At 44.6% G+C, this 24,057-nt stretch overlaps 1 protein-coding gene across 2 annotated transcripts; it reads right to left on the bottom strand.

Moving 5' to 3' along the window:
• Positions 1-425: 425 nt before the first annotated feature.
• Positions 426-24,057, bottom strand: LOC110073606 (uncharacterized). 2 transcript variants are annotated; one of them, XR_013545876.1, is made up of 7 exons: positions 19,136-24,057; positions 18,200-18,551; positions 17,801-17,898; positions 14,919-15,120; positions 13,687-13,825; positions 6,947-12,383; positions 426-2,377 (listed from the first exon to the last, which is right to left on the bottom strand). XR_013545876.1 is itself a non-coding variant. In XM_078394752.1 (7 exons), exons 1-6 carry the CDS (start codon positions 19,216-19,218, stop codon positions 6,993-6,995), a joined length of 963 nt encoding a protein of 320 aa, XP_078250878.1. In that variant the 5' UTR covers positions 19,219-24,057; the 3' UTR covers positions 426-2,377; positions 6,947-6,992. The 2 variants fall into 2 exon arrangements, 1 of the variants encoding a protein (XP_078250878.1); XM_078394752.1 differs by having other exon boundaries at positions 6,947-7,081.

The raw sequence follows: 24,057 nt of genomic DNA, 5'->3' as shown, positions 1-24,057 counted from the left end.
GGAAACAACAATGTGAATAAATGAAAGAACAGAAAAAGACCTAGCATTTTGAATGTTCTTCCTCATTTGGGACAACAGCAAAAGTATCCATACAGAAAACAGCATGTTAGGAGAAGACTAAATTATACCTTCTACTCCCTGATATACTTGCCTGTCATTGGTGTGGAGGCTTGATGTGTTATTTCTGTATCATTCTGAAATTGTGCCATTTTGAAACATTGTGCATTGCTTCCCCCCCCCCTCAAAATGAACAACAGTCCATTGCCACATGTCACACTTTAAGTCCCAGAGGCTTCCTTTTGACCCCACCCCACTCCATGGTAACCAGCCACCTTGATATAAAAGAATGCTAAAATAACTGCTATAAATGCTGGGTATCATCCAGCTGTTTTGCTTCAAGGTAAATATGACATCTGAAAAGCAAGTTTCTTTCAAGTTTTTATTAGCTTTTCTTGTTTAGCATTTAGTGTGACTAACTTTTCATTTATGTGAGCCCTATCGACATTATAATGTAAATGAACAAGCACAGTGTTAATATTATCAAGTCAAAGATTTATTTTTATTTATTGTTTTGGCAAGGTGGCTTCTTATGAATATAAAACAATCCCAGGAGCCCTGGCAATTTTTACTACAAAAATGAGGTATCAACTGCTCTGTGTAAAACCTGACTACTTATGTTTAGTGTCTGTCTTCATCCGAGAAATTCCATTTCATCAAAAAGGGCATCAAATAGTTGCAAGTTGCATTTAAGTAGACAGAATTAGAACAGCTGTAGCAAGAACCGCTTTGAGTCAAAGATGCTTTACAGGAAAGCGGTATGAAAGAATCTCTGGAGAAATGTAAATCTTTACCCGAGCACTCTCCATTGTTCAAAGAGATCTATAATTGTTTTATGAACGAAAGATCGGTTAGCTGTTAGCTCTATCTTTTGTTCTCTTTCTTGCTTCAAAATAAAATGCATTAGATCATAGTAACCGATTTATATTCCATAGTAATGTACAATATATCCATTCCCCTCCACCTAAGTTCCTCCAGATACATTATAGAGCTCCTAAACATACCGATTAGCTATGGGAACAGAGGCAATGGGAGTTGTAGTCCAGTACAACTGGAAGGCACCAGGTCAGGAAAAGCCAAGGTAAAATAATAATAATTGTATTCTGTCAAGTTAATTCCAACTTGTGGTGACCTTTCCCAGGGTTTTCTAGGCATGAAGTATGCATTTCCTTCTTCTGGGGTGTTCTGGGATTGTATAGCATGTGCAAGACCACATAGGCTGGCTCTGGCACAATGGTGAATGAAACTCCTGACCCCTGACTCCAGCCACCAAGGCCAGCATACATTCTAATAAAAGTAGGATAACCTGTTGAATCCATAATTTAATAAATCACTGTAACATAAGAAGGTGGTATACGCTACTCACTAGAATGGATATAGATTTGTGAAGTTATACCAAATAACATTCTTAAGTTTGTTCTGAACACCTGGAATATTGCTAAGCAATCTTAATTCTCAGTTTTTTCATGCTTTATTATATCAACAGCTTTATCCTAAGGAAAAACATCAATACATAATATGCATCTACTTGAGTCCACCTACGTTGTTAACAAAAGGGATCTAATGGTGTTAATAATATAAAATGGGAGATGGGAGATCATGTCTCAGCTGAATCAGATTTTGTGACTTCACAAGGAATCTTCAGACTTAGAAGCTATTACAACTAAGATCTGAAAATTTCCAGTTCACATTTGTACACTGGCCCTAATTTTTATGGCTTCTGTTAATAAAAATACTTAAAATCAGATTGATTTTTCCAGCCTAATGATTTGTGCTGATCTCCCTGTGTTGTGTACTAAAAGAAAACTATGGTTCCAATCATGAATCAAGCCAAAAGACTAAAAACTATCTGATTTACAGAGGAAAGTATGCTGGTAAAATGAAATTAGACTACAGATGTTTATGCAATACATTTTACCTCTACAGCTAGTTATTTTTATTTGTTTTCCTTCCTGCTGCCATGCCCATCACATTTGTGGTTCAGGTTCTATAGAACTATTGTTAAAGTGCTCTTGTGGAAGTGTATGCCTCTCTGTATTTTGTCTGCATGTAGACTACACAAATGTCATTACATTCAAATACATTATGTACAGATATAATTGCAGTCAACACATTTTGAAATAGACTAGCACATTTATTGCTAACACTATTTGAAAAGAATTGGTTGCCATTTGATTCTCCAAGCTACTGAATATCTACTCAACTTCACATGGACGTATGAATAGGTGGACGGTTGTACCTCATGCTCAGTTGCCCCAAGTGACTGGGACCATGCCACAGTTAGGTCAGCTGTGCACTGCCTCAATCACAGTTCAGTCATCTGCATGGGAAGAAGTAATACATGAATGGGACATCAGAAAAGAATCATGGACAGGTATCACTTGCATTACTTCCTGGGCACAGGTGCACTGTTGGTGCAAACTGTCCGTCTACTGTAGTCTATTCTGACAAGACACATCGTTCAGTATCATGTTAACCACTTCAATGCCTATTGCCTAGCTATGTATTTGTGTCACGGGAAAACTGAGTGGCAGCTATTCCTGTTTGATTTGCGGTATGAAGTGGTTCTCAGAATGGGTCAGACCACACTGACCCAGGCTATGACCACTGAGCATCCAAGATATAGAATGCCATGGATGGTTGCTTTCGCTAGTCAGTTTTTTCCCCTCAGTGAAATAGCCTACATGTAAAACAAATCAACAAAATAAGTGAAATCAGCAATGAAATGAACACTTGAACTGTAAAGACATAAATTTAACAATTAATTTTAAATAATTTAGAATACAAAGAGAAAAGATTATTTAAGAAAACTATAAATATGAGGGAAAAGATTCTTATATTTCTAACAACACTGCAATGCTTGTTAAAACAAAGAGGGAACACAAAAACATACAGTAGTCATAAAACATTGCATCTGAAAACAAACAGCCTTAATGACATTTCTCTGCCAACTCAATATGCTTGTCCTACACTTTTGGCAGAGATCATAACTTTAACTAGTTCTCTTGAATGGAAAAGGCACAGAGATTAAAAATTGTTGAGGGTAGGGGAAGTTTATGGCTGATTACATATCTTCAGTTCAAAATCTCCAGGTTAAAACTAAGTCATGCCATTTACAAATAAAGGTTAGAGTCCTATGTGCACTTACACTGCGGAAGCCAATGGGACTAAATCCTGAGTAAATACAATAAGGCTACACTATCCATTTCTCACTCACTAGGGAGAAAAAAAGGCCAAACAGACATATAAACTGGATTAACATAAGGACACTTTATTAACTATTTATACAAACTGTGCAGGGTGGCTTCCAGAAATATGTGCTGTGTTCTGGCCAGGGATCCGACTAAATCATCCCTGGCATAAAAAGCAAAAAGGAAAGCATGTGGTTTATATACCACCCCATAGCACTTAAAGCACTCTTTGGGCAGTTTACAGTGTAATTATGAAGGTACACACTGCCCCCTCTCCACGAGCTGGGTACTCAGTTTATCAACATCAGAAGGATGGAAGGCTGAGTGAACCTTGAGCCGGTGACCTGAATCTGCTGGGATCAAATGCAGGTCATGAGCAGAGTTTGGGCGGCAGTACTGCAGTTTAACCACTGCGTCACGAGGCTGAAATTAATACCCTGAGTGAGCCACCTGTGTCTGAGTTCCAATCCATGCTCCATGGCTTGCTCTCTCTCTCTCTCTCTCTCTCTCTCTCTCTCTCTCTCTCTGTGTGTGTGTGTGTGTGTGTGTGTGTGTGTGTAGGTTGGGTGAATCTTTGCAGCATTTTGACTGATGCTGAAAGCAATCAATATTCTGTTATTTAGTAAGGAAAAATGGTTTGAACAAAAGAGCATCCATTAGTACTCTTTCACCTGCTTCTGACCTGCAACAATTCCTTCAAAAAACTGTTAAAACATGATTCCATGTAGTGGCATTCAAAGGTAAAGAAGTGGAAATAAAACAAAAGGAATGAACATAATAAGTTACTGTATACAGAAGATAAGCAAAGTGTGTAAAAATAAGCTATATAAGGTGGTTAAGTCCAACAGCTGCAAATAACTGGACTGAGGAATACTTAACTATTCTTAATATGAAGGTACCCCAACTTATCAGAACATGTAGCAGCATCTCTTGTACTTGTAAAGGTAAAGGTTCCCCTTGACAATTTTTGTCCAGTCGTGTTCGACTCTAGGGGGCGGTGCTCATCCCCGTTTCCAAGCCATAGAGCCAGTGTTTTGTTCGAAGACAATCTTCCATGGTCACATGGCCAGTGCGACTTAGACACGGAACGCTGTTACCTTCCCACTGAGGTGGTCCCTATTTATCTACTTGCATTTGCATGCTTCCGAACCGCTGGGTTGGCGGGAGCTGGGACAAGCGACGGGCACTCACTCCGTTGCGTGGATTCGATCTTACGACTGCTTGGTCTTCTGACCCTGCAGCACAGGCTTCTGCGGTTTAGCCCACAGTGCCACCATGCCCCCTAGCTATGTAGTACCATGGCATTATCATACTGGGTACATGATCTCTGATTGATTCAGTCACATAGCCATGATGACAAGAAATCTCTTTCCTTTAATGGTATTAACATGATTTCTGCCCTAAGAGGTGTAGTGAAAGAAGTAAAATGTCACCAACAAAAACAATTTTTGAGGTCTTTTTGGACATTATGGCCTCCTCAATTCAGGCTAGAGAGCAAAGGATTTGTGTGTGAGAGATTAAAATGACCAAATATAATAACAATATTGAAATAACTCAGAAACTCAGATTCGATCTTACGACTGCTTGGTCTTCTGACCCTGCAGCACAGGCTTCTGCGGTTTAGCCCGCAGCGCCACCACGTCCCTTGAAGGTCATACAAATCATTCCCATTTCTTATATACCTGATACCATTACAAAATACTGCAGACATCTTCAACTCAGCCAAATTACAAAATCAGCGTGTTTCTCATTTGTAGTTGAATAATCTGATACTACAGAAGTTTTGTAAGGATGACACTGGATTTCTTACCAGCCCCTCTGAGAATGGGTGGCATTCATGTTACACGCCAGAAGTAAGTGTTGGGAAACAAACAGTGTTAGAAAACTAGTAAATTGTAAAAATAATGGCTAAAATCCAGTATTAAGTCACAACTGGAGAAAGTTTAATTGAATCAATAGAAGTTATGGAGGAGTTGACTCAACAAATTCCTATTGATTTAATAGGTCCACCCTAACTGTAGGCCCATTGAATTTCAGCCAATATTTACTTGTAACACTCTCAACTTTCCTACTTCTATTTCCACTTCAGTCTGTTATAACACCATCTTAGTAAACTGGCTCCTTACTGGTGCTGTACGGGTGAATGGTGAGTTTATGGACTTGCCTCTCACGTTGCAAGGCCTAGCTTGCTGTCCTGCCTTGAGTCTCAGGACTTGGGAGAGGGTGTGGGCCAGGCTGGCCTTCTCAACAGCGAGTGGCAATCAAGGCCGGCATGCGACAGATCTAACAGGGCAAAGGTATTATGAGTTGCCATTTTTGGCACAGGGATTAATTTTGGGAAGTGTGTATACCAGTGGCCAAGGTCCAGGGATTAAGCCAAAATAAGGGAAGGGGTAATTTTAGGGAGCCTTGACATGTTGCAAAGCCCATAAAACCAGAAGGAGCCACACACCCATCCAGCTCTGGCCCTGTCCAAAGCACAATTTACATCCAAACGATCCGCCACCCAGACTTGCCCACAACCTTCACCTTCCTCTAGCCTTCTGCCCTCAGCGCTCCCCCACCCCCACCCATTTCTTTTGCTGTGTAAACAGAAGTGGGAAGTGATCCCAACGCCAAAGGAAAGGAGTCCCTGCAGCTGGCGGTGAAGGCCCTTGCTTCCCAACCCGGATGCTCCTTCCGAAGCCAGGTAATTTTAATGAGAGGGGGTGGAAAGGAAATACACATTTTCCTTCAAGGCGGTCACGGAAGCCTTCCCGCCGAGGCCTTCCGCGCGCCTTTTCCGTCTGCCGGTGCGCATGAGGGGCTCTTCTTTCCCCTCAGATGTCCTGACCGGGAGAGCAGAGCTGCAGAGGCGCGCCGAAAGGAAACTCCTTTGACGAAACTGGACTCCCTTGTCGTCGTCCCCCACCACCGCAGCCGCTCTGGCGATGGGTCGAAAGGCTGCCTGGCCTTTTTTTTTTTTTTTTTTTTTTTTTTGCCCAGAAACTGAGGGGAAACGAGCCCCCAAAGTAAAAAAATAAAAAAAAATGTCTTGGCGCGTCTGCGGCGAGCTCTGAACCAGCGGGGAGGCGCCTCTCGCCGCCTCCTTGCTAACAATGGAGCCGGTTTCCTCCCTCGGCCTTCTCTTCCTCTTCTCCTCCGAGGGCCTGCTGTCCCCCAACTCCGTCGCCTCGGGCCACTGGCACCGTGTCATTGCCACCACGCGGGCTGCCTGCCTGCCTCCCCCTGACCTCGGCGCTCATCTGTCAGCGCGCTCTCATTCCCGTTATTTACATCTGTCTTTAGCATTCTAATTACCCGCTTTATTACTTTAGCCCGGAGGAATCCTGTAAAATAGAGCCGCGCAGGAGGCGCCGACCAACAATAAAACGGGGGCCCGGATCCCCGCCGCCTGTTAGGCCGAGCACTTGAGATTATGTACGCGGTTATATGACCTCAATATGTCCTTAAATTGATCTGATTAAGAGGGGCCCTTCTTTTCCGTTCGCTGCCTTGCACGGCCTCACGGGAAACCGAACCCTGTGCCAAAATCAGAGGGAAAAGGCGGACGGGGGAGGTGGGGGGGTTAAAGAGGGTAGAAATCCCTGGGCTGTTGGAGGGGGCCAGATAGAGACCTGACTCATGGTCGCCCCACACGGGCTTGCTACGCGGAAAGTGCCGGCGTAGACGAAGAGAAGGGCGAAAGACAGAATTACCGAAGTTGACTCATCTTCATCCTGATGGCTCTGTTGGCGTCTCTTCTCAGTTAGATTTTTCAACCAACGCCCCAGATCGTTTAAGGCTCCTTTGGAGAGGCTGAATAGTATCTGAGTGGATCCTGGCGAATTGATCTGTCGGTTTAACAACCCAAAAAAACAAAAACAAAAAATTAAAAATTGCTGAAGAGTAGGCTTAATCCCTTGCTGAGCTCCGGTCTATTATTCTATTAACTGGGAAGAATGGGAATGTGCGTGTTTTTTTTTTTTTAATTCGGAAGGCAAGTAAACAAGACTACTGTGATCCCAGCGCAGTCTTGAACACGGAGACCGGGAAGGAAGTCTCGGTGACATCCCTGGCCTAGCCTAGGGCTGACGAACATGTCACTCAACTTACCCAGGAGACGGCATTCAGATCCCACCGGGGGGGGGGCGGCGGGGAAGCAGGGGAGCCGGATTGGAATGTACTGTATAAGGATGCAAGGAGCGGGGTGCCTGGACTTTCATGTGAGATCTGGCTAACACGTGCTAACTTTTTAAAGGAGGAGCTGATAAATAGATAACCATTTAATCAGTCAAAAGCAAGACACCTTTTTTAAAAAAAAAAACTTTTAATCTTTAGGCTTTTCATCGTTCCCACTGCTAAGCCAGCTAGGATTTCCTCTCCACTTCCCTCCCCGCCTTCCTCCCTGCCTGGCTGAGAGCTACCCTTCCCCTTCTACGCCCTAAACTGAAGGGCTGGAGCGCTTAATGGCGAGCCACGGAGGGGGGGCCCGGAGGCGGTATGCAGATTTCTCTTATTTATCTGCGCTAGTGAAATGCTTGTTGCACTCAGTGACAATTTAATGCCCGGGCTAATGGGCTTTTCTTTATTATCTTTCACTAACATAATATCCTCCAGGAAAAAAAGATGACAGAATATATGGATTTTTAGATAAATAACGGGTAATTTATTGCCCTTGATGCTCTTCTGATGGAATGGTTGATAGATAATGTAATAATATGTACATAATTAAGCGGGCTTACTGTACCTCCGTCAAATTAGGTTCAGCTGCGCTTGGATGTGCTGTCCCCCTCCCCCACCCCTAAATACCCCACGCTCCGGGTTTCGTGTTGAATCCTCCCTCCCCACTAATGGAGGGGCGGTGAAGGAGGAGGGACGTACGAGGCTCTCCGCGGGAAGACTCCCTAACTAGACGAGGCAGGTGCCGGAGGATTCCGGTGACTAGTTTCCTCTGATCTTTTACTCTGGTGGGCAAGACGGGTGAGGTTCCTAACGCACGATCACTGCCTCGTGTTTTAACTTTTGCACCCTTCTACGGCTTCCCGGTTGAGCCTTGTACCCCCTTCCCGCCGTTCTCTTTCCTCTTTCCTCTATGGAGTATTTTAGATTGTAAGGTCCTCGGGGCATGCACGCAGATGGCGATGCATAACGAATACAACAGCAGCATCCTGGCATTAATCACCTCGGATTTAAAAAAAATACTACTTTCTACGTTTACCCACATCGGACCCTGTCTCTTTTTCGCCTCTTTCATCGGTCTGAGATCTCTCCCAGATCTTAACAGCTCTCACACACAGCCCATCATGTCCCCGTCAAATATTAACACCCCCCCCCCCAAAAAAAGGCTGCGCGGGAGAAATGCGCCCTTGAAGCTCCGCGGGACTGCCTTCTGAGTGAGCGGGAGTAAGATCGCGCTGTGAACCGCTTTGAATCGAGGTAGGGCAGTGAACGGGGTGTCGGGTGCGCCTCGCGTTAGCTTGGGTAGGCTCCCCCTATCGGGATGCCTGCGCTGGACTTGACTGGTGGAGGATGATTGGGGGCGGTGGCAGCCTCTCTCGTCAACTTCTCCTCCGCTGCCGTATGAAGCAGCGCCTTCAGGATCACTCCCAGCTTCTCAGCAACAGAGGTTCTGAGCAAGGCGGACCCGGGCACTTCTGCGCCGTTGCCGACGCGCCAGACTCCAGCAACCCTCTTTTCCTTTGTAACCAAGCCAACATTTCTCTTCTCCCCCCCCCCGCCCCGTCCCTTGTTCTTCTAGGTTGTCCATTCAAGGCATGGCGCACTTGCTCTTCCAAACTCATCTAAATTACATCAATAACAGAGCGCACTCTTTAATGAGCTCTCAACTTTAAAGACTTGAAGGATATTAACAAGCCGCTTGACAAATGGTGCTTAGAAGCACATTAAAGACGCTGCTAATGGAGCGCATAATGACGGCTAATTTTCGATCAGATATAAATTAGAGCCCCAACAGTTATTTGCCTTAAGGACTTTATGTAAATGATTCTGTTCTGTATAAACTGAAAAGCGAAGAGAGAGAGCGCCTTGCCTGTTGGCAGTCCTTGTGGAGATGATTAATAGAGCCGCAACCGAACTGGGTAGACACCGCGTGGCATTTCGGAGCTAAAAGTCACGCGGGGGGTGGAGCCATAAATATTACGGCGAGAGACACGCAGACAATGAGAGCGGCCGGAGGGTGAGCACGCCGGCCGGAGGAGGGGAGCCGCGACAGATGGGAGGCTGCGGTGGAGGAGGAGGGGAGAGGGGACCTTGAGCCCGGCGGTGGGGGCAGCCAGAGGACGGAGAGGGGCCGGAAGGGCCATGGCTGCTCGCCTTGCTCGCTGCTCTCGAGTCCGTCTTGTGTCCGTCCTCAATCCATGCCTATAGGCTCCCTCTGCCTTGGGGTCCAGCCTCCTTGCTTTGATTCCTTCGTACCCTTCCTTAATTCGGATCCACTTCCGTCAGAGCTTGCTGAGGAGGGCAGGCCGGGGAGTTTGCCTAAGATTTTCCTAATAAGCTCAGCACGTGGCCTTGAGCTAATGATGATCAGTCGCAGGCTTGTCCTCTAGCTAGCAGGCTGTAAGGACGTTAAAGCACTTTGCATAGTGGATAGTGCATTTCCGAGCTAAAGGTGCAATAGGTGGGTACAAAATCCACCTCCAACTGCAGGGGTTTGTCTTTTCCTCAGATAGCAGCTTAAGGCCCTTAACAACAGGGTAGCGGTTTTGTAATTCTCTTGTTCCCCTCCCGGCCCCTAAGGGTTCTTTCTGAATGGAGAGAAGGCTAAAAAGCAGCCAAGCTACTTCTGAATAAATTAGGGAATGGTGGTTGTTGTGGGTTTTTGGCCGTGTTCTGAAGTTTGTTCTTCCTAACGTTTCCACAGTCTCTGTGGCTGGCATCTTCAGAGGACATAGTTCACTTTCTACCTTGGGAGAATCTTGGAAGCTGGTGGATTCTTTTAAAAGCATGATTCTGTATTCCTTGTACTGTATATATTTTGCCCAGCCTGGACAGGTTTCCTAGCAAAGAACTTGAACTCACTCACTATCCAAAGTCGAATAGCGGTCCTTGACCTTTAGCTCTCCAGATGTTTTTAGATTTCAACTACAAGAATCCTGAGCCATTGCCCATCTTGGCCAATGCTTTTGGGAGTTGAAGTCAAAAACATCTGGTGGTTCAAAATGATGAGAACCACTCAGAGTACCTCTGTTGCTCAAAGAGATATCCAAACACCTGCTCTTCGTTCTGCAAGGGCAACTGATGAATGTTAGTCCAATACCAGAACTGAGACTATGAAATAAATAATAAATCAAATGAGTTGATTTTCTCCTTTTCATATAGACGACATCTTCCTTAATGAAAATTAAGTAATGAAATTTTATAAACTTCTAGAAGGCTGAGTATCCAATGATCGGGAGCCTCATTGGAGCTAAAGGGAGAGACTTCCAACAAATTACTTAATATTTCAAACTTGTTAAGACAAGTATGGAGTTGTAAACGTGAACTCAAAGTCTGCCATCTCACCTCCCAGACTCATTGAGGCAAAGTTCCTATCATTTTCTACATACCCTCCCCTCCTATTGTTAAGTGATCCAGTCTGTAGCTATTGGGCAGTAGAATCCATTTATAGTCAAAATCTTATTGGAGTTCTAATATATGGAAATGCTTGCTTGCTTTAGAAATTCTAACTCCTCTGTCTCCCACTTGCTAGGAAGAAGACCGGCAGTCCTATTGTTCTTGTGTTATTAGCACACTTCTCTAACAAATAAAGAGCCGCCAAGCTGCTCTGCCAGAGACGGCACATGGTCTCCCAGCTTTTGTACTTGCTGATAAGGTCAGAGGCTCTCCGTAGGTCAGTCTGCCTCTATAGGCTTCTTGTTCCTGTTCTGCATGTGCTCTGGGCAGCAAATATACGTGACAGGAAAGGTGTGCTGTGCAAAGAAGAGAAAGGCCCATTAAAGTTACCATCAGGTGGGGGAAGAATGTCCTGGGAAGGAGCTTTTAGTACGGACAATGAGTCTGGAATCCTAAATTCATGCTGGTGGGAACAGAACTGAATAACATTTTCTGGAGGTCACCACAGAGAACCCTAAGAGAAAGCTGCACGAAATTCAGCTAGGTGTGCTGCCGAGTTCTTTTCTCTTCTTATGCCAGTTTGGAAATTGAATAAACAGGTCACGTTGCAAGCCAAGGAAAATACTCTTCCTCACCCCTGGCTCACGTGCACCTTGGAGGAAGGATGCACACATCCGGCTCCTCTCCCACCGCAGAGACTGTTTTTTGCTCCCTCTGCTGGCCACACACAAACACACAGAACACTATCTCACCCCCACTGGGTTTGCAAACACACCTCCTTCCAAGGGGAGAAATTGTTTGGGGGCATGGCAACATCTCCCGGGAGTGTGGCTTCCTACTCTTCTCCCTTCAGGAAATTATGCTTTGATTGTTAACTTCCATGTTACAGGTTGCTGGTACTTTCCACAGATCTTGTTAAAGGAGAAAGGGACACTGCCCCATAGAATCTCTTCAAACCAGAATATCCCTCTCCTATTACCTAATTCTCCTCTGCAAAGCAGAAACTGGAAGAAGTATATGGGAGAATATCTCTGAAATCCTATGTAGCAGGACAGCCCCAGAGAAAATATCCAACCCAGTGGATTTTCCTGAAGCCAGCAGTCCTTGATATTTTGCTAGTGCTGCCTCTGATTTAAGCAGATTCCTTTGGAAACTTGGGACAGCAGAAGCCACCCCCATCCCCAATCTTCCAACATAATTCCTTCTGCAGAATGTCCTTGTTAGCAACATTTCTCAAGAGAAAGCATCATCAAGAATAACCAAGGGGAAAGAAGTTGGTGGAAAAGGAGTTCCATACAGCTCCAGCCTGCCCACTGTGTAGTCCTGAGCTAGATGAGAGAAGAGGGTTTGCTGTTTGCTTCAGATGCTAATTTATTCAAGTTCCAAATGGAAGCTGTTCCTTTTAACCTGTTCACAAATTGTAGACATCTAGGCTTTGTGATTATTACTTGGGCAGGAAAATATACGACTCAGCAATTGTTCCAACCTGATGACTTCCAAAGGACTACAAGTCCTATCTTTTTTCCAGACAACTGGCTGGGGAAGATGGGTGCTGTAGTCCAATGCACCTGGTGAAAGCTAGATTAAGGACACATAGTTTAGAGACTTTTCCTCTCATTCCAGAAATCGCAAGGATGGGCCTAGTGCTGGATTTTGACAAGCCATTACAATTAAGCCTATTAGTCCTCTTCTCAAAAACAGTGTGGAATAATTCTATCTAGAGACTACTACTGACTAGCTAAGATCTAGCAGCTGGAGGCTACTGACCAATCTAGACAATCCTCGCCCTGTTGCAACTTTCAGATGAGGTTGACTGTACCTTCAAGGAAGAACAGAGCTGCAGGCTAACCAGCTTTGAAGTGTTGAGAATGTGGTGTGGTTAATGATTCATCCCCCTTTCCTCTACATTTTGCAGAGTTTCCAGGGCATTTGCTTCTAACAGAGCATACTGACAACTCAAGCTCATAATTCTTTTAAATCTCACTGCTGTTGAAAAGTAAACTTTACTTTCTTATGGTTACCTGGGATGTTTGATATACAATTTGATTTTGGAACACTGTAAAACACAGTCAAGAACAGTCATAAGATTTGTTGCTAATAATCAGACAAAATAGTAACGCCAGTAGTGAAAACAGTATTGATTCTACAACACAGCTCTTTCAGATTTAAGGTGATTTTTAAAATATCCATTTCTTTTCAGTTACCTTAAATGTGCTAACAAATTGAAAAATGCGGTTGTCAGCTTCCTCTGTGTCAGAGAAACTAACAAGCATCCTCTCTCTGGATGAATGAGCAACAGCCTCATTGCCTCACTACACTTCCCCAGGAAGTAATCCTTTCAAATATTGCCAATACAGGACCTATGGTGACAGCTGCACCAAAGTCACTAACCTAAAGGATACCATGTTTAGGGCCAGAAAACTAGCCAATGGGTTGATAGATGTTTAACTAACAGTGTCTAAGTAATAGATGTTTAACTAACAGTGTCTAAGGCTGCTAGAGCAGAAGAAATAAATGCACTCTAGATAGTGCAAGAAGTCTGAAAAACATATAAATAAGAATATTGCCATCCTAGAGCTAAAACAGTGCTAGATGATTAAACACCAAGGGAGGCTGCCTTTTTTTCACCTCAGCAATTAGCAGACTATGAAAAAGGCTGGAAGATGTCGCTGCCCACTTAAACCCAGTAACAGTATAAAGCCTGTCTACTCAGAAGCAAGTCCTATTCAGTTTAATGGGATTTGCCCCTAGGTAAGTAGGTTTAGGACTGCAACAATGTGGGAAAACTCAATAGGGTGTACTTGAGAGTGTCCATGTCTAGCTTTGCACTCTAAGGTTGCTTTGAAAGCAAAATCACGGTGGAGATGTAGTCCATGCTTACCTGGAGCTATCTTCCAAGTGTATTGCTTGCTTTCTGCATTGTAACTTAAGTTCCGAGTAAACATGGCTAGGATCGCAAGCTGCACAGTCATGCCTTGTTGAAGGATCTTCATAGGGCTCAGTGGTGGCCCAATCTTGCCCTAATTTAAATAGAGAGGGGGAGAAAAGACATCTCCATGATGCTTCCAGTTTAAAACTATATCCACAGAGCTTGCAGTTCGTCCCTTGTGGTACTGCTTCAGAAATTCACTGGTTCCAGGTGATTTTGCATTGTAACCCAGAACATTTTTGCCCTAGCTCCAGGAGAGCCCATGGGTTGGAAAGTATACGAATATATAGATGATGGAACTGGAACAGAATTAAGAGAAAACGAGAGAAAAATATTCATACAGTATCTAGCAGTCGGTGTAACTTTTCTGTGCTCTTAGTGGGAAATCCTCTACTGTGGGCTGGTCTCTCTTGTTCATTCAGTAACCCCAACCTCCTCATCCAGGTTAAGTTAAACTCATTTACCTGGGAGTAAGCCTCATTGAACAACACTCCCCTCCCCATGAAGTCGTACTAATAAGCGCCATGGATTCAACGGGAAAGTAAAGCACAAGCTTACTTTGGAAAAGAAATGTTTAACCTTAGCTGTGTCGTGTCCTCAAGAGTAGGACAGCTAGAACACACGCTGGACTTAGATCCCCGATCTTTATGGAAACAGTGCAGAGTTTGACCTCTTTGCTCTCATCTTACCGCCCAAACTAAGCGCTCCACTCTACCACCACGTGGTCATTTTAACCGTCGATCGATTTTTCTCACTCAAAGCAGCATCCGCGGCCGAGGGCTCCGCACGGTGTGCATAAGGTCCGGCTTCGCTTATGTAACCACCACTGCTCTGTCTTTGCCTTGTCCGTTTTCTGCGGGCAGGGGTTTTGTGAAACCCGAACAGGAAAGGAGTGACCCTTTTCTAAACCCAGAATGTTTACTGGTTGTACTTTAACCTCTTCTCCGTGTTTTCTTTTTTTAAAAGCAATGCCGAACTATTGTCTGTCTAATTTAACTCAGCTAGACCTTCTCCTTTGTTTTAAAAAGCAGTAGCCATTTTACTCAAGGCGCCTGGGTTTTTTTGTGGTTCTGATGTCTGGGTGTTGCTATGTTACAACCCCCCCCCCCCCAAGTATCTCTGCTTTCAACGTCCGCTTCTATGTGAGGACGTTTTACAGGTAGAAAGATTAAGGTAGCAAATACCTCTTTCGGGAGGTGGACTAATCTAGACCCCGACCAAGAGTTGAGAGTCACAGAGCTGGACGGACTCAGTAATGTAGTGTCAAGGCGTGACTTCATATTGCCCAGATAATTTGGATTTGCAGAAATAGGAGCGGAAGTGGCTTCAAGGTACGCAGATGCTGCCAGAGGTCTTGATACCAGATGTCTCCAACAAAACCAGACACTGCAGGGGCAAGCAAAGGCGCATAAAATCCAGGAACAGAATCCACCACCACCCCTATTGCCTGGCGTTCAGTCCATCCTTCAAATCCTTCATTTCCTCAGAAATAGTTAAAAGGCACTGATTTTAAGCTTCAGTTCAAAGACTAATCAATACTTTGGCGAATAGGAAGGCGCTGGCTCTGGCTGAAAAGGCGAAGGCCGTCTGTCGGCCTTTGCTAAAGAGCAGGGAGCCGCGACTCAATTAATTGATTTTGCAGACCAGGGCCTCCCTTCTTGCTTGAGAGGAGAGCCCTTTTGCAGCACGAGAGTATGCACGCAACCTTCTGGCCACTAATTTACGACAATCCGAGCCAGACACTCTTGTTATAGGAGTAAATCGTTGGTGTCTGTGAAGCCCCCCCGCCACCAAGAGGGACGATCCCCAAATGATGTATTATTTTAAGGTCCACAAAGAGGCACACTGTATTATGGTGGCACTTCTATGCACACGAATTATGCTACACATGGCTCGATGCAGTTTCCTCTCCCCAAATCCACCGTTTCTGCAGATGCTCCTGCAAGTAACGTAATAGAAACAATGGATAAAAGCAGCTCATGAGTTCACCGCAGGAACTTGCGTTGCCTATGATGGAGAGCCGTACTTTTCTAACCCTCCGACTGCCAGGAACTCTGTTAGCTACACTGGCTGAAATGTAACAACATCACATCACTTAGGCAGCCCCTTTGATTGTTTGCCTAGCTTCTCTCCTCCTTTACACCTCAAGACACAAGGCACGAGCATTTAAGATCAAACCTCATCCATCCCCTCCTTTCTTTTGTAACATCTTGCTTAATGAAGACACCAGTGATTCTCAAAAACTTGCTTGCATTTTTTGGCCTTTTTGCTTTTCTCAGAGAGAGGCAGCATCACCACCCGGGGATTTGGCTATACAGTACTCTGAATTCAAGAGTCCTTACTTCCTGGGAAGGCCAATAAGGACTGAAATCTTACTGTGTTCTGAAGGCCTAAGGAAACCCATCTTCCTCAGACACTTTACTGAAGTTGGTTAAATGAGTACTCAGCTCGCTAGAGGTGGAGGGCGAGGGGTAGTACGTGATAGAGCAGGATTAACACGGTGTGTTGGGGACGTTTCTGACACCCTTTAACAATAGAGTAAGTGCTAAATGGAAGGTCTTGACATTGTGACATATTAGCTGTTTTCTACCTGGCTGCCTACCTAGTAGGGGCGGAGCAGAGTGTTATTTGCATAATTATGTCGTAAACTGCCCAGAGAGTGCTTTAGCACTATGGAGTGGTATATAAGTGGAAACAAAAAACAACAATGACTCTTGTTGCCACATTATTTAACTGAACTGCAGAACATGGGTTTTCTATTCAGGACTGCGTTCTGCTGAAATGTAGTACTGGCACTTCAAAAAAAAAAAAAAAAAAATAGACCGCCCTCTTATTACATTAACTTCAACCAGATTACAGACTTCGAGTTATAATTGCAATATACTCTTACAAACACGTTTATAATAGAGATGGATCTAGTTGTCTGGCCTTGGAGGAGTACTTTGCAAAGCATTATTGCAACATTCCTGCCATCCTACAACTCCCCAGTATCTTCGATTCGTGACAAATACTTAAAAGTTGCAGGATGGTGGGGTGGACATCAAAAGAAACTTCATTCCCAAAGGAGAGAAAAAGTTTTCCAGTTCGTTTGACCTCCTTGTGTAAGAAGCGGCCACTTCGCCTCCACTTTTGATTTTCTGAATCTGTCGCCTTCGTTAACAGAACTGGCGACATGTGGTGATCTTAAAGAGGGCTTTTAAAATACCAGCCCCAAACAATTGACTTCTGGAGTAGACCTCGCTCACTGTTCGGCTGAGGGTTAACCTAGCTGGAGGGTTACAATTTAGTGAGGCTTTTCACCCTACGTCCCTTAGTTGTTTCACAGAAGGGAGAAAGTGACTGTGTTTAAAAGCGGGAGAGGTAGGATGGGGCCATTCTCTCTCCGAAAGATCGAACCCTCCTATTTAGAGGGATTCCCCTAAACAGAAGCTGCTCGTGTTGCGTCATACTTGTCGACCGGAATTTCACCGATCCTCCACAATAGCAACCCTATGCACGCTTGGGGTGGGAGCGGGCTGCCAACTCTACTCAACGGTATGCTGTGTACTGGTCGCCGTTCTCATTGCGGTAGTGACACTAGCTGTGTAGAAGCAGTCACAGCACATGGTTCTGTTGATTGAAATCGGGACCCATAGGTACGAGACAAGAAATGGATCTCTGCCCCGACCGCCTCACAGGCAGTCAAGTCCTTGCCGGATTGCAATCTCTCCCCCGTTACGCCCGAGGAAAAGTTCTTTTTTTCTCATTAAAGCGGACGGCCGCATCTCCAGTTGTGGTTCTTTCCCAGCAACTCAGGGTGCGCTCCTGCTTCACGCGGAGCCTGCCCGGGGCTCCCTGGTTTAATTTAAAATCAGACTCTAGAGGTGGAGGGCGAGGGGTAAGACGTGATAGAGCGGGATTAACACGGTGTGTTGGGGACGTTTCTGACACCCTTTGACAATAGGCACCAGAAGAGTAAGTGCTAAGTGGAAGGTCTTGACATCATGACATATTAGCTGTTTTCTACCTGGCTGCCTACCTAGTAGGTTAGTTAGGGAAAGGAAGGAAAAGGTTACCTCGTTCTTACCTCACTCCGTGGTTCACCCCAAAAGGCCTTGGGCCGAAGGCTCTTCCGGCACTGCCTTCCGCACCGGCTCTCCAGCGTCCTTTGTTTTTGGGCACCCCCTACACATGTGCAGAATTGAGCAGTTAGAATAATCTGGCAACGGGAACGGGCTCAGCATCTGCCAGCCCAGAAACCTTTACAATAAGGAACCAAAGTAAGGCGACAGGAATCGCACTGGCCTTTTAGACAAAGTCACAGGGTCTAAATAGACCAACGCTCCACGTCGGTCCAAAAACAAAAAAAAGCCATCGTAGTTTGAATGCCGGGGTAGAACTGGGAAGAGCTGGGTTCTAATCTCCACTCGGCAGTGAAGCTCAGTGGGTAAACTTGGGCCAGTCACGCTCTTTCAGCTCAACCTACCTCATGTTCTGAAGATAAAACGGCGCGGACAACTTTTCTTTCGCCCTGAGCCCCTCGGAGGAAAGGAGAGATTAATAATAATAATAATAATAATAATAATAATAATAATAATAATAATAATAATAATAATAATAATAATAATAATAATAATAATAATAATAATAATAATAATAATAAAAAATTGACGGAGTTCATTCCATAAGTCCGTTTAGTGATCTTCACCCCAAAGTAGACGTCTTTAACCACCACTGGACCTCTTTCAGGGACTCGCACGCCAATTAAGTCCTGCTTCTCCGGCCCAAGAACAGAGAAGCTCCGCGGAACGTGCCTCCCCCCGCCCTCGCCGCCGCCCCTTGGAGGAAAAAAAAAAGAATAATTTATGTGGTTTGCTCTCTAGAGCATTCCCTCGGAGGGAGATGGTGGAGTCATATTAGAATTTAAATAGCAGTGATTATTAAAACACAATGGGCTTAAAATAGCTCTTAATTCTGGATGATTGATTTGGAAACAGCAGGGCCAGAGTCTCTCTGGCGTAGGGACGTTTGTTGGGAAGAAACAGGTATGTGAGGACGGCGAGGCGGCTGTTCCTTAAGCTACCCATGCATGCATTAGAGGTGAAGGGCTTGTGGGTGGGTGGGTGGTGGGGTAGGGAATGCCTGCTATCTCTCCCAGTGGTGGAGCTGCCGTTTTCCCCCTCCAGAGACTTTGCTGTTGTTTCGCGGGAAACGGGGCAGTTTTCCTGCGATTCATGTTCAGCAACACAGAGAAAGCCTGCCGAGGCTCCCCTTGCCTTTCCCGGCTTGCCTCCCATCCACCCTCCCACCCTGCTTCCTATGCGTGAGCTCCAGGCCCCACTGATGCCTCGCCTCTTTCTACCTTCGCGCGAACAGGCGTCTCGTCAAAGGAAACACAAACAGAACTGACAATCTGACTCACCCAAAGCTTTGGGAGCGTTTGAAAACGAGATTACACCGCAAGGAGAGAGGTTCTCTTTTGCTCTTCTCATCCCCAGCCGTCATCGATTTGTTCCTGAAAAAAAACCCTGCGCATTCTTATAACAGCCGCAGCCGATTAATATTGCATTAACTCCATTTAAAAAAAAAGGAAAGGAAAGGAAAGAAATCCAAAGCACCAGAATTCCGTACCCTATCAAAGGCATGTATTATTAAAGCAAACGTAATTGGAGAAGTAGAGGTGTGCATGCGTGTGTTTGTATGTGTATTACTGGGCAATAAAGGGGAACGCCTCGGTGACACGACGTTAGGAAAGAAAAGGAACCGAAAAGACCTCTAATATTTAATTTCAGGGCTGTGGCTTTTCTAATTCGAGATTAAAAGCAGTCACGTCTTTGAAGCCAGACACTTGGTCTAAGTGTACAGTTAAAATATTCTATTCCACAGTCCCCAGACGAAGCTGCCTCTAGTCCCTGGCTTCATTAAATTTTAATTATCATCCCAGGCTCGAGCCGGGAAAGGAGAGAAAGACTGTCCACCTAATTACAACTGATAAAAAAAAGCCCTCGGATTTTAATTCTTCTTCAATATGTGATTAACAGTTTCTTTTATATGCTGAAGGATTAAACAGAGGCGAGGAAGGGAAAAGGGGAGGAAATAGCCTAAGGGACGCTTTGCATGAGCCCTCTACCAAAGAGGCGCGAACATAAGACAAAACAGGACAAAATTAAATGATATAAAAAGACTGAGGTTAGGCCAAAATAATGGAGGAGGGGGGAGATCCCGACATTAGCTCTGGGCGACATTCGGCAAAAGATCAACAGAAAAGGCGAGGCTGCTGCCTAATTAGGACTCTGCAGTTAAGAGATGAATGCGCTTATTGTCTTCAAAACAAAGTGCGCAAGGGTTCCCTGAACCTCCCCACTTCCGCGAGCTTTGCCCTTTTGCAGGACTTTCCGTAGGCCTGGGTCTTGGCTCTCCGTGTCATCTTTCTTTCAACATGGGATCAAAGATTTGACCAACCACATACTACCTTCTTTGCAAGAGTTCGCTTAGGTACCGAAGGTCTGGTATAGAAATGTGAATGCGAGTCCTGAAAATTTCTGTGTCTCTAGATAGCTGTGTGTTTTTTTTAAGGGCGGAATTCTCTGGCTGGATGGCTTTCTCCTCTCCGTTTTGACTTTCTAAGCAGCTTCCTATTACCACCACTTAATTTTATTTCCATTCTCTCCAAGTTAAATAGAAAGCCCCGGTTCACCGGGGAGCTGCTGTGCGCCTACAGACTCAAGATGTCAAGCAACGCCTCGCTGTGCAAAGTTAATTTCATTTCCCGAGGAGGGTTTCACATTCCAGCTCACAGTGACCCGTGGTAATTAGCTGAGATAACGAATGATTACTTACTTATTCCTTGTAATTATCCGGATTTAATAATTCACTGTGTAATTTATTAATTCGCCGGTAATAGCCTTTAAGTGAATGGCTCGTTTAAGTGAATGGGCCACGAGGAAAGGCGAATAGGAGCTGGCTCCTGTTTCTCAATGCGGGCCCTTCTGACAAATCTGCCCTTCTCTCGGTTCTTGAAGATCTCCTTATGGGTCTTTTTTCCCGCGGATTCCAAAACGCCTGGCTGGCCCTTTCATCTCGGGATAAGTCTGTGCTTGTCACCCCTCATCCTCTTCCTTATTTTCCCCCAACCTCTTTCTCTCCCAGCATGGGATGTTAATCAGTTCCAATCCAGCCTGCCTGAAAGATTTTTCATCCAGAGGATCTTGACTGGTGGATCTGTGGGAAGGGGGTGTGTGTCCCATTTTTGACAGGAAGCAGGGGGGAAATAGGGCATTCTAACGACGTGCCAGACCTCCCTTAAGGACCACAAATTTTGGCTGATGCTGTCATCCCATACACACTTACCTGCGAGTAAGTCCCTTTGAACACAGCGGGGATGAGCTCTGAGAAGCATTGTAAAGGGTCTGCCGCTTGGACAGCAGCTTGCCTTGAATTCAGGTCTTAATGAGAGACATGGGTTGGTCATGATGAACACTTCCTGGACCCCGGCAATCGGCAATAATAGCTGGTTCATGAATCTACGTGGCCTCTGAAGGCTTTGCGTTTCAGATTAAGAAGTGAAAGGCTGTTTATAGATAGATAGATAGATAGATAGATAGATAGATAGATAGATAGATAGATAGATAGATAGATAGATAGATAGATAGATAGATAGATAGATAGATAGATAGATAGATAGATAGATAGATAGATAGATAGATAGATAGATAGATAGATAGATAGATAGATAGATAGATAGATAGATAGATGTAACTAGTGCCACCATCTCTGCCAGCAAAGTCATCTCCCGGCTCAAGATTTGGGGTATTGACTGTTTCTTGGGTTTAAAAAAATGACGGGAATGTGTATATGAATTGTAAATAGAATTCTCAGCGAAGTTCTGTTTGCTTAGGTGTAATTTCTCTTTCTGAATTTGATTGACCTGATTTAGAAAGTGAGAAAATTAATCCCTGTTGTAGAAGAAATATACTATATAAAGCTGAAATGCCAGAACACTTAATCCAAAACACGTATTTTAAAGGGAATAAGTAGCGGGAGTGAGCGAGTGAATGAAAGCAGCTTCAATTCATACTTTCTGTGACACCACTCCACTTCAAAATAACCTCTCCCGGTCTCAGTAGATATCCAGAAACAGATGCATTCTGCAGTTCAGAAGTCTGGCAAGTCTTTTGAGCAATAAAGAAATCCATCCATACATGCATACATAAAATCCCACCTTGTTTGACTAGTGGCATCCAGCAGTATCAGGATGCCGGATAGTACCTTTTTGACTATTCAAAATATCTTGAAAATAATGTTTAGACTCCAGGAGAGTATTAACGGTAGCATTTTTAAAAAATCAATTAACTTTTTTTGAAGCGGTAGATGCTGCTGTCTTCGAGAAAATTAAGATAGCATGTGGTCTAGCACTTCAACCCCTTTGATTTGCATTCATTTTTACTTTATCGGATTATGAAACTGAATTCTTCGGAGAAAGAGATAGCAAGAGACAGAGGCATTAATCACTTCCAGTGTGCTTGTAAGCAAATGCTTGAATTTAAAACCGACTTTCCCGCCTTTAAAGCAAATGCCAGGAACCCATCACACTTAAAATTCGCAGGGGCCTTAATTAACATAGCATAAAGAAAGATACGTTGACTAGCCTGACGGTGAAATGACACCACTGTAATATAATACATCATTTTACCAACAAGATAGGATATTAACTGGGGGCGGGGGGGGCAGGGAAGACTTCTATTATTGTCTCTATCATTTGTACAAGGCCTATGGATTTATGTCGGTTCCAAATGGTAAATCGTTTCCATGCCATATCTAGCCTCCTCTTTTGAATTCTTCTTCTTCTTTCCCCTTGCCATATTATTTTCTTAAACGTATTTATAGTGGGTTCATATATGAGCCTATTTTCGAAGATCAAATGATTTTTCGTTTAGTTTCCTAAGTCTCTATAGCAAAAACCTGCCACATTCATCTCCCTCCCAGCCTCACCCCACCCCATCCCTAACCCACTTCACTCCTCCTCTCCCTCCCTCCCTCCCTCCTTCCCTCCCTCCCTTCTCCCTGTCTCTGTGAGAGGGAAGAGACAGCCTCTGGCAAAACTGGCAAGATTGAATTGAGAGCAAGAGAGGGCCGGGGAGCTCTCCTTGGTCCTGAAAGCACTGGCGGCAGGACGCATAGAAGGCAGCAGTAATATCGTTGTCGCCGAAAATCAAAGGTGGAAACAACGAAGTGGGAACGGAGTACTGTTTTCATACTCTCATATTACTCTATTGTTGTTGTTTAAAACAACAACAGCTCCCAAACCTTTTAGTTGCAGACAGCTCTAGTTACAGGCACTGCCCCAATCCAGAAGTAGGTGGTATTTACATGCAGATTTGATCTTATTCTCCTTAAATGACAATCTCCCTTTAAATTCCGATATCAAATAACCCCTTCCTCTTCCCCCAGACTCTGTACATCAAAGGCCTTTAGTTCCTTGGGCAACAAGGTTACCAATTTACACACCTCGGTTTAAGCCTACAGGAGACACAATACACGAGGTGCAAACTACGAGTTGCTAGTTTTTCGCAGTACACGAGAGAGCAGAGGTCCGCGGGGTATTTGCATAACTCCTTCAGGGCTAGCTTTTGATCGCACAATAATTTAGCTCTTGATCCCGGGCAATTCCTGACCGCTTATTAAACACAAAGGGGGTTACAGTAGAGATTTCTGGGGTGGAGAAAAGAAACCCCCGCTGTCTTTTCCAGGGTATTTTTCCCGGAGGATCTTTGCTTATCTTAAAGCAGTATCTCCCTTCTAACTTCGTGGCATGTGAAGTTCTCCATCTAAATATCTTGTAAACATTATCTAAGAGAGTCTTCCTGCCCATTTTTACCCAGAAATAAGTCCCCCTTCACCGGCCTTTTTCCCTAGCATTTTCAAAACTCCAGCACCCTAAATCTTAACCTTGCCTCCACTATATGTTTAATTTGTTTGATTACGGTGCCACCGCTGATTTATAGTTTTGCACGTCTTTTGAAGCCCCTTAAATGCTACAGGAAATGTGGGGAAGAAAGCCAGCCTGCCTTTTTCCCCCCCACCTCCCCGCCCATCCCCACGCGGGTTTCCGTCTGCCTCTTGATCTTGCTGCTTATGCGCTTGGCACTGCGGTGGCGGCCCTGAGCTCCTGGGATTCAACCTGCTCCCGTCATCATTCCCGGTAGCATTTAAAAGCCTAGTGAAGAAGTCAAGCTAATTGAATAGCTCCCTTCCAAGGTCCCTAAGGAACTTCGCCAATCTCTGTGCCCTGGATTTTACAGTCTATCTATGGCCAGAAAATACTTAAAGCCAAACCTTGGGTTT

The sequence above is a fragment of the Pogona vitticeps genome, chromosome 5 (genome assembly GCF_051106095.1).
Source record: "Pogona vitticeps strain Pit_001003342236 chromosome 5, PviZW2.1, whole genome shotgun sequence".
Lineage (NCBI taxonomy): Eukaryota > Metazoa > Chordata > Lepidosauria > Squamata > Agamidae > Pogona > Pogona vitticeps.
Note: the sequence above shows the minus strand (reverse complement) of the source record. Positions and strands in the feature narration are given on the sequence as shown.

Bases quoted from the DNA above. Each gene is read 5' to 3' on its own strand.
- LOC110073606 (XM_078394752.1), bottom strand. From the start codon at position 19,218: ATGACGGCTGGGGATGAGAAGAGCAAAAGAGAACCTCTCTCCTTGCGG. The intron at 17,899-18,199 runs GTAGGTTGAGCT...GCACATGTGTAG, and splicing joins TTTTATCTTCAGAACATGAG to GGGGTGCCCAAAAACAAAGG. The intron at 15,121-17,800 runs GTAAGAACGAGG...TTGCCCCTGCAG, and splicing joins GGGGTGAACCACGGAGTGAG to TGTCTGGTTTTGTTGGAGAC.